The sequence below is a fragment of the Coenobita brevimanus genome, chromosome 98 (assembly GCF_032717465.1).
Source record: "Coenobita brevimanus isolate Jiangsu-jjx chromosome 98, ASM3271746v2, whole genome shotgun sequence".
In the NCBI taxonomy this organism is placed as follows: domain Eukaryota; kingdom Metazoa; phylum Arthropoda; class Malacostraca; order Decapoda; family Coenobitidae; genus Coenobita; species Coenobita brevimanus.
The window spans coordinates 722,501-733,867 of NC_137051.1; the positions used below are offsets into that span (position 1 = coordinate 722,501).

The following is an 11,367-nucleotide window of genomic DNA, read 5'->3' on the forward strand; positions in this document are numbered from 1 at the left end:
AATGCCAAACCAACCAAAACAACAACAACAGTAGTAGTAGTAAGAGCAGCAGTGGTGGTAGTGTTCATTTCAAAATACATCAGACCCTACAGCGAAGTTATTATTTTGTTTGTTGAGATTACAGTCAGCACTAATGGATCGTTAATCTGCTATTTACAATATGAAACACCAGATGAAAGATTTTGAAATACTGTACCGTTTGTCCTACTTAGTGTGTGTGTGTGTGTGTGTGTGTGTGTCATTAGTCACTCATTAACCCTCTAACTTGGGCGACATTCTTTCTCTTCATACCCTACTCTTGCTGCTACAAGACGAGTAGTGAATTGGGTAACGAAGGGTACTGTAAACCCATTCAGTTTAGTACGTCTATCATACTACACATAATTCGTCAGGAAATGGGGAGAATAAAATTAGATATGCATCCCCGTCCTTTCAGCTATTGGTTAACCCCAACATTACGATGAAGTAAAACAAAAATCTTATTCTTGCTACTATCAGAGGATTATTCTCATTTTGGAGGACTTGTTTTTCATCCCGTCACTGCGATGGATTGTATCGAGGAGTATCTAATCGTCAATGTTGACAAAATAAAATGGGTTTGGCGTCATCACAGTGTGGTAAAAAGTAAAATAAAATACCACCTGCCTGAATATTGTCATTCAACGTTTCTAAGTACACAGAATAATGTGCAGAAACATCTGAGGTCATACGGTTATTATGTTCTCAGTGATACTTCTGCTGGCTGTACAGTATGTGAAACAGACTATGCATCTTCCCAAGGTTTGGTGAACACGTCGAAGAACACCAGTAAATCATAAATATCCAAGACATATGTATATATAATGTATTTGTTACGTCTCATTAGCAGTAATAACCTTGAGACAGCACTAGGATGTTTACTGTATAACCATCTAACCATGAATAAACGGTGCATGGTGTCAAGGTTAATGCATGACAAACAACTGTTGTGCATGTAGGACAAAATTATGACTGTAGCTACATCTTTTTTCCAACCCAGGTTCAACCCAATGCACACGTCACCATGCAATTTTACGGTACGGCTTATGACTATCCAGTGAAATACAGGGGGTTCAGTCATCTTTTTATTAGTTACTAGCCTGTTCCATCTCATTTGGGTGAATTTCATATCTGCTAAAGTTCCACTGCCATCTAGAAGGCCGATTCATCAGTTTTTTCCTCCCTATATGTACTGCATTGTATGGAAAAAGTTGTACCCTGGAACACATCCCTGATTTATAATTGCTCATGCTGCAATGGGATTCCTTCATGTGGTGGCACCGACTTAACCTGGTGGCTCCAATGCCCAGCTGTACAAGCATCCCTCAGCTTCCTCCCCATCTCCCAAAGGGAGGATAGCTGACTGCAAGCAAAGACCAACTTATGCCTGTAGGCTACTCCACTTCGTTCACACTTAAGAAAAACAAGAAGCCACAACACCAGCAACAATAATGAAGGCTGACTGTACCCATACATTTACCTACTACACTACAGTATTCAAAAGTACACTGCACTGTGCTGGGCATTACACCACGAGCCAAATGTCAAAGAAACTTGTGAGTCACACAGTATAATCCCAATCAGAGCCATTGACAGCTTTCACCTCAGTTAAACCGGTGAGCACGTAGCAATGACATGGCAAACAGCCACTACCATCACACCCTACACCACAATTCCTAAGGCTGGCAAAATATTGTACATGGGGTGGATGAGGCTCTCAAACATGTTTAGGATAATGAATTGATTCTACGTCACAACTATTATTTGTTCTTGCCAAGTTTTCCCATGTCTCCTATGCCTTGATGCATAGATACGAGACAAAAATTATATTAGGTTCCCTGTTTTCTGGAGGAAGAACAAGGAGAGAAGACTGCTGAACCCTCAGTTGTCTACAGTTTTCCATGCAAAATCCAAGCGAAAACTGAATTTCAATCTTATATAGCTACATATGAGAATGAAACCCCTGACTGTCCACACTTAAGCTGCTTAGTGAGCCCCAGTTCTCTACTGAATGAATTTAGGCTAAGTCAGGTTCAATGGGACAGGTTCTAACCCTCTAAAGGGCAGATTCTCCTCTCAGCTTGATAAAGACATCTGAAGTACACACTTAAATACTGTACTTACTGTAAGTGTGGCTCTGACAATGATAGGGTTCACCTGGTGCTTTATCATGGCTATTTTGTAGGTTCTGTTGACTCCTGAATACAAGAATTTTAAGGGCACACCCACACTTGAAAGAGAAATATTGTCAAGACCAGCCTTACAATGGGACTACTGGTACCGTACATAAAATGAAAACCTACTGAATACCAATTTATCATAAATCGATGTCGATTTAATGTGGGTTCAATGGGGTTATGGGGGCCTCATAACCTAAAATCTCAAAAAACCTTAAGTTTTTAGAGTTGTCATTGGTATCCTCAGCAGCACCATGCTTTCAACTAGGTGTAGCATCCTTGCCAGACTTGATTTCTAAGCCATAAGGTTCATTATTTCTCACAAAAAAATTTACCACTCCACTTAACATCACACACTGCAGCATACACTCGTTGTGCACTTGCACTGTTATCTGGTAACTGCACGCGTGAAATGGAATAAACGGAAGACCAACACAAGGAATGAAAACAATGAGCAGCCATCTTGGCTCAAATATCTGACTGTCAGATTGCATGGTCAACACCATACATGCACAGGATTGTTGTAGCTATACAACCACCACAATTATTGTACAAGTAAATTCCATGATCATTAACCAGAGTACGGCTTTTACCTCATCTCTGTAGTGATTTATCACATACCAGTCATATATGTTGTCCTGACTGTATTTCAGGTATTGTGTACCAGGTAATTCAGAAGCCTAATTCAAAGGTAAGCTACCGGTACCATATGTCATACAAAAAATGAGCTTTAAAATGCTAAGGCAAAAAGAACATTCTGTATACCGGTATTACACAGAAACTTTTACCAAAGCTATATGAAGTCTCAAAGTCCTTTCGCAAGTGAAGACCACCAACACCAACAATTGTTAAAAAATATATATACCTGAGTACAGTGTATTTTCATCAAACAGTATGCCCATATTTGGCCTACTGCATTATTTTGAAGCCTCACATCAGTCTAGTAGTCAGTACGGTACCCTTGCTTTGAACCCAACACGCCAGGAAACAAATCAGTACCTTAAGAAGACATTTAAGTGAGTACCATATGACAGTTGCTTCTTAGATGCAACCTTGCGGTTTGCCTCAATGATATATACAAACTTTCAAACAGACAAAATCTAAATCAACAAAATAGCTAACACAGGACGGCCTACTACAACACACCATACAAATGCACCTGGGTAGATGTGTTGCAAAATCTGCTTAACCATCCAAAATACATCCCAAGGCACTAGACAATGACTCCAATGTTCACTCATTGCACAGAAGCAGCTGAATCCTCTCCCTCAAGAAGGGGTCACAAAAAAGTACATTTACATTAGCTGTGGTTATGTTCTGAATCTGGTATTGCAAAGCTGGCATTTATGATTCGCTATGCTTACAAAGAAAATATATAGCATAGCTTTAAAAATAGTGCAAATGAGGTTGCTCTGCTTGTATATGGCACCTAGGCTATCGACCTATCCTTTACTTCCCCACCTGGAGTAGTCTACAGGGCTAGGCTACTTCGTGCAGACACTTAAGGCAAGAAAGATTTGCCGGCCCTTCAGTGGTATTCTGTAAGCAATAAACCCCAACCAACCCTCAGATGTAAACCCTCATGGGTCACATCCAGTTGGAGTACCTTAACCCATTAAACCACCAAGCATACACTAGGTTATATGATTGCCACTCAATGATATAAATGGCTTCCTGGAAAAAAAAAAAAGGGGGGGGGGAGGGTTGGCACTCAGTGAGAGGCAGCATTTAAGGTACTTCAACTGAGTTAATGACAAATTAGCAAAACTAAACAAATACCGTACAAAATTAAAAACTGTGAATGCAAACAAATCAGAAAGACAAAATATGATCAAAATAAAATCCAAGACACAATGTGCAGTAGAATAAAGGAAGAGAAATCAGTTAACTAAACAAATACATACGACTGACAAAGCAGAGCAAAAAATTAAATAAAGTCTTAAGACATAACACTGATAAATCCACTTACGAGATCTAAATGTCATTCTCTCTCTCTCTTTACTGTACTGTACTATTCCACAGTCTTCCCCATAACATCACTTTCAAAGCCTTTCTTTCACACTTTATATACAGTCTTTAAAGCATACAGTACAGGGAAATATACATTAGTCTATTATGTACAGTATATTAAAGCTTTATGCTAATGACAAAGTCTGACAAGTGTACCAGTAGCTAGTGATATTAGAGGTAGATTGCAAGATAATGCTGATTTCATGTGAGCGGTGTTTTGGGGAGAGCATGTGGATATTGCCAGGCGTGAAAGGATTGAAATTACTAGTGAGTCTCTTGAGTGTGTAGAAGAGTTGTGTTATTTGGGAGACATGTTAAGTGCTGCAACTGGTGCAGGAGCTAGCTCTGTGGCTAGAGTGAGGAGTGGTTGGAAGAAGTTCAAGGAGCTGTTGCCTCTCCTGACATTGAAAGGGCTCTCCCTCTGTGCTATGGAATCTTTGTATGTGGCATGTGTTAGGAGTGTAATGCTGTAAGGCAGTGAGACCTGGGTGGTAAAGGAAGAGGATATTTGCAGGCTAAAATGTACAGAAATGGCAATGATTAGGTGGATGTGCAGTGCATCCTTGAGCGCAAGATCTGGGGGGGCTAGGTTTACGAAGGAAGAGTTGAGGGGTAGGATGGAACTGAGTGCATTGGTGTTGTGATGAAGAGAGGCAGATTGAGATGGTTTGGATATGTGGAGAGGATGGGGGATAATAACTAGGTGCAGAAAGTGAGAAGTGTTACTGTTGGGGGTAGGGTGGGGAGGTAGACCGAAAAAGACCTGGGATAAGGTCATTAAGTGTGACCTCAGGGTTAAGGGACCAAATAAGGAAGCTACCAGAGATCGAGCAGCATGGACAGCTGCCATTAGGTGACCAAGGCTGACGCATGCATGTTGGAGCCTTCAAAAGCAAAATAGTAAATGTTACTTTCAGCAAATAATTATAATCCTACAAGCTCTGCATCAGAAAAAGCTAACCTAATGCTTCTGAACATTATAAGCAGGCAACCAATACAGTTGTCACATTATTTATGTACACTGTGTCTTCATAAAATTGGGTTTCAATGTATACGGTATGGGTACCTATGCCATAATGACTGGGTTACAACAAAAATATGTTATTACAACCAAATGCCTGGTACCAAAACAATCACTAATTAAGAACATAATTGGGGTGGATATCCGCAAAGCTTTTACCATACACTGCTCCCAGAGTATGAATTCACAAACTTTGGATCTGATCCCAGATGTAACTATGATTCTGCTGGAAGGACATGGAAGTGAGACTGTATGGACAGGGAGCTGTCCATACATTTATAAGAATTTGGAGCCAAGTCCGGTGCACCCCCCAGCTGGTGGCAACAGTGACAAGTGATCCTGACAGGTTTCAGTCACAAGTGTACTGCCATGGGTGGTCACCAGCCTCTCCTAGAACTGCTACCTTACATATCAACCCTCCCTCTCACTCCCTCACACTTTTAGAGCTTCTGAAAATTCGAATTTCCTTTTGTCATCCCAAATAGTTTTAATAATATTCCATGCCAGCAAGTTCCAAAAAACTGCAACCTAGGGTAGCGACGAGGCATCAAATTACAGTTAAAACTTCACCTCAAGGCGCTTACCTTCCGAGAGGTTTCCGGAAAGTGCCACATCCTCTATGGACTGTAATGTCTCCCGCTGTAACCGTTTCAAGTGTTTAACATTCTTATAAAACTTATGAAACTCCACCACCAGACCCTCACTCATCCTCACTGTTTGTTTACATCGGAGTGACTGAGGCTCACCTGCTCCGGGACCGCCTAGTCAACTCTCACAGAAAACGATGCTATTTTCGCGTATCCTATTCCATTTACAGCCTTTCCTTTGAGACAGGGTTTTGTAACGCGGTAGCAGGTGTGGGATCAATGTCACAGTGCCTGGAGACTGATCTGATCGTCCGCCAAGTGCACATGACTATCCACATTACAAAAGTAACTTCCCTACACGCCTTATTTTACACTCGCTTAAAATTTCCACTGAGCCATCCCAGCTCGTACCCATTCCTAGATGCCTCCCCAAAGCTGAATAAAATAGTTAAGAGGATGCAAGGCTGTTATAATAAAACATCATCTAGAGATCTCCCGTAACTGACGTCAGACGGCGGCCTGAGTATAAAGACGGAATCATACTGAATATTTTTTTTCCTATTTTTAGTGGAACACATATTATTATTATTATTATTATTATTATTATTTTTATTATTATTGTACTTCCTTGACTTGTAAGCACGTCAGCAGTTATACTAGATTGTGATCTATTAAATCACATATTCGCCAGCATTCTTAACAACTTCCTGGCACATGTTCTTCCTACGCTGAAGTCAATTGCCTGGGAGCAAGGCTATATGCAGAGAGGTTATCCTTGTCATGGATACGCAAATGGAGATTCTTTTCTTTTTCTCTCTTCTTTGCTTACAAGTCTACCTTACAGTGGATGAAACGGTCTGGTAGTATAGTTGGTTTCCATCCGACTGAACATTAGCTGCGATTCTGTGAAATTCGATAGGCCCTCATTATGAGGCAGAATAAGTCTCCTTGGCATCTAGTCAAATTAACCCTCCAATCTGACGGCACTTTGTCATCAACTGAGTTGAGAGAGGCTAAAGTTCTTTGTAATATTGCACCAAATGGGCACTAGCAAAATGAAAACAACAATAATAAAATAAAGAAAATATCGCTGGTGACATCCTCTTCAAATTATATCCTTGCTCTTCTAACTATATATAAATAAATTCAGGAACGAGGATAAACATTTAAACACAGTTGAAGAAAGCACTTTACTGTTTACCCTTTATGACCAGACTGACCACGTAACTTCTTCCTAGCGTGTTACCTCACATGTTAAAATAATCCTCTTTAATTCTTGAGTTGCAGCGACCATGAGGGGGGAAATAAACACTCCCAGCTACCCAAGACTCAGCTTAATAAAATCGTTTGGCTTAGATGGAATAAAATAGAGTGGGAAAGGCGACCTGGACAGGTTAAAGTAACAGGGATTAAAACTCACTCTCAGATGAACAAATCGTCTAGTTACCACACACACACACACACACACACACACACACACACACACACACACACACACACACACCTGGACATAGTTTACTTAAGCAATTCTATCAGACACTCATATATGAAAGGGCACGATGAGAGAGAGAGAGAGAGAGAGAGAGAGAGAATGATTAAATGTTGATCGAACTGCACAATTAAAATTAATGAAAGGCAAACTTCCTTTACGGTACTCATCAATGCCATCTATTAATCAATCTATCTATCAACCTACATTTACCTGTTTTGCTTTACTCCATCACACACACACACACACACACACACACACACACACACACACACACACACACACACACACACATACATATTTTTCTCTACATTAATCTGCTTCTATCTTCTCGTCTATCTGTCTATCTCTATCTACCAAACCTATCTATTTCTGCCTGTCTATCTGTCTACCTCTCTATCTATCTATATTTATGTAACGAAACTGTCCCACACACACACATACATTTTCCCTGTACATCTACCTACCTATCTATCTATCTATCTTGCACACATATATTTTCCTTTTCACACACATATCCATATTTTTCTTTCTCTCTCTCTCTCACTCAGACACATTCTCTTTCATACAATACATTCGGTACTCTCTCTCTCTCTCTCTCTCTCTCTCTCTCTCTCTCTCTCTCTCTCTCTCTCACTTTCTGACGTCAGCAGGGGCATTCTCTCTCTCTCTCTCTCTCTCTCATTTTCTGACGTCAGCAGGGGCATTCTCTCTCTCTCTCTCTCTCTCTCTCTCTCTCTCTCTCTCTCTCTCTCTCTCTCTCTCTCTCTCTCTCTCTCTCTCTCACTCACTTTCTGACGTCAGCAGGGGCATTCTCTCTCTCTCTCTCTCTCTCTCTCTCTCTCTCTCTCTCTCTCTCTCTGACGTCAGCAGGGGCATTACAGATGCTGATGCTATTTGTGGTCACACCAGGTATACACCTGTTTAATGTGTGTGTGTGTGTGTGTGTGTGTGTGTGTGTGTGTGTGTGTGTGTGTGTGTGAGAGAGAGAGAGAGACAGAGAGAGAGGAGGGGGGGGAAGGAACCGGAAAAGAGTAAAGGAGAGGGAAAGAAGGGAAGAGAGGCAGAGAGGAGAAAGAAATGAAGAGGAACGGAAGGGGTAAGACAAGAAAGGAGGGAGGGAGAGAGGGAGGGAGGGAGAGAAAAGGAGAGAAGCATGCGAGAGTAATCTGAACGAGGAGGAGGAGGAGGAGGAGGAAGAAAAGAGAGTAATGAGGGAAGGATGGGAGAGAGCAGCATCCCTGTGGAGTATATAAGAGTGGCAGGAGGCGAGGACGGATCATTTCAGTCTCAGCCCCACACCACGACACTTCTCAGCTGACAGTAAGTAACTTGAAGATAGAACTACATTAAATGAGTGGATGGTGGGCACTTTATTTAATGGAGTGAGAGATGACAGGCCAGATGTAGGTGGCTTTTGTGGCAGAGAATATTATCACCATTTTCACCAACACCAGATTCTCTGTGGTCGTCTGGCACCTGGATATGATAGGAGCATACATACATACACACACACACATACATACATACATACATACATACATACATACATACACACATACATACATGCATTACTGTTTTCCCAGGTCTGTCTGAAGAAAACTGACAGCTTGCGTATTTCGCCAGCTGTCAATGAAAATCTTATCTCCATCAGTGGGTGTTTCAGATGACTTCGATTTTTACGCTATGTATTCACCAAAATATGGGAAGATACTTGTGTCTCAGTTACATACATACATACAAATACATACACATAGAAGACACGGCAAAATGCAACACGGTTCCCTTTGAATTATCTCCCTACTCTTCGACTGGAATCACCACTACGTACCTTTTTTTGTGTTGCAGTGGTGGTGTTGAGCCGGTCCGTGGTGGTGGTGGTGGTGGTGGCTGTGGTGGTGGTGGTGATGGTGGGTGGTGGCGGTGGTGGTGTGGAGGGCATGAGACTGCTGCAGGGAGGGCCATTATCACTGCTCACATCACCGGTACACAGGGTCGATCAATGCATTCTTACCTGTGACTACTGTTACAAGGTAAGAGGAAATTTGTGGTAGTAATAGTAGTAGTAGTAGTAGTAGTCGTAGTAGTAGTAGTACTAGTAGCAGTAGTAGTAGTAGTAGTAGTAGTAGTAGTAGTAGTAGTAATAATAATAATAATAATAATAATAATAATAATAATAATAATAATACCCCACTCACACACTCCTCGTTTGTCTATCACTATGCTTTCCATGCGAACAAACCATCTTGGCGTATTTCCTTCTAAGACATTCCAGCACATCCACTGTACCACCATACTGCTTCCGAATATTCTCATTTATCCAAGCACGCAACTCCACGACCCTACATTTTATTCCTCATTTCCACTCCTCTTACCCAACCACGTAACCCCAAGAGCCTATATGTTCCTCCTGATTCATTTCTATTCTTCTCATTCTTTTGTCCTTCTAGCAAAGTCCACGTTTCACTTCCATACGTTAGAGTGAGAATCGCAACAGTCACGCAACGACTTCTTTACTTCCACACTCACCTCCCTCTTCCACGTTCTTCATTTCCTGTATTTTTTTTTTTTTCCTGTCGGTGGGGAAGAAATAGTATTCGATGTTTACCCCTGCATAAAACCTATACTCTTTTTACTCAAACTTGGACCAGATTTTCGTCTTTTTGCCGTTTATTTCACACGGCTCAATGGCAGAAGAGGACAGTGTTACGACTTTCCTTTTCATAGCTCTGCACCCTGACTAGCATCATATCCTCGTGTTGATCTACTGTTACAACTCTGCATTCAAGATGGAGAGGTGGCAAAATCAGGCCAAGTTAGAGTAAAAAGAGTAAAGTTATAAGACAAGAGGCCTCCAATTAGGCGTTTTTTTGTTTTGTTTTGTTTTTTAGCTTTCATTTTTCTTCTTTTTCTTCCCAGGGTGACTCTGTGCTGCTGCTGCTGTGTGCCAACTCGTGTATACAGGACGGGGGTAAGATGTCCTACAAATGGAGTTCAACCTGTCCTTACTTCCGCACGCAGTGAAAGTGAGTCCATGGCTACCCACACACTACCCCACACCCACCTACCCACTGGAGAAGCACAGTATCTACCCACTGCAACACCTACCCACTGAAGAATCAAATAATCTACCCACTGAAACACTACACCCACCTACCCACTGAAGAAACAAAGTACCTACCCACTGCAACACCTACCCACTGAAGAATCAAATACTCTACCCACGGAAACACTACCCACTCTAAGAATCTACCCACTGGAGAAGCTAGGATTCTACCCACTGGAACACCTACCCAGTGGAGAATCAAAGAATCTACCCACTGAAATACCTAAGAATCTACCCACTGATGCATCTAACCACCGGAGATGCTAATATACTCACTGGAACATCTACCCACTGGAATATCTACGAATTTACCTACTGACACACCTACCCACTGAGGAAGCTAGTCACCCACTGAGGAACCTAGATGCCCCGGAACCTACCCACCAAGATCCCTTCCCACCCACCTACGGACACCCCCACTGAAGCATAATACAGACCCAGTGAGTCGCACAGCCAAGGTAAAAGGGTGTGTATTTGTGTTATTCTGAGCACACACACACACACACACACACACACACACACACACACACACACACACATACACACACACACTTTACAGCTTAGTATTTCTCTCTCTCTCTCTCTCTCTCTCTCTCTCTCTCTCTCTCTCTCTAATACAAGCTTCAAGTATTCCAATAACCCCTCTCTCTCTCTCTCTCTCTCTCTCTCTCTCTCTCTCTCTCTCACTCACTCACTCACTCACTCACTCACTCTCTCTCTCTCTCTCTCTCTCTCTCTCTCTCTCTCTCTCTCTCTCTCTCTCTTGTGAGTGAACATGATCTCAAGATGTAGAAAATGACCAAAGTTTTAGACAAGACAATTGAAGATGATGCAGCTCCTGAGTGTCAGTGATGCAGATACCAGATAACATAACTAAAATAAATATATGGAGGAGACGAAGGAAGCCTGTAACCTGAACTGTAACTAGAAATGAAGTAGCAGTGAAGACAGTGAAGGTT

General features: G+C 41.7%; 1 protein-coding gene across 1 annotated transcript in view; it reads right to left on the minus strand.

The window, feature by feature from the left end:
* The window catches only part of LOC145414148 (dual serine/threonine and tyrosine protein kinase-like), a 34,715-nt gene extending 28,781 nt beyond the window's left edge, over positions 1 to 5,934 (minus strand). Inside the window, exon 1 of the mRNA XM_080283715.1 lies at positions 5,811 to 5,934. Coding sequence (XP_080139841.1) covers positions 5,811 to 5,934 — 124 coding nt within the window. The remainder of the gene's footprint in view (positions 1 to 5,810) is intronic.
* Positions 5,935 to 11,367: the final 5,433 nt, after the last annotated feature.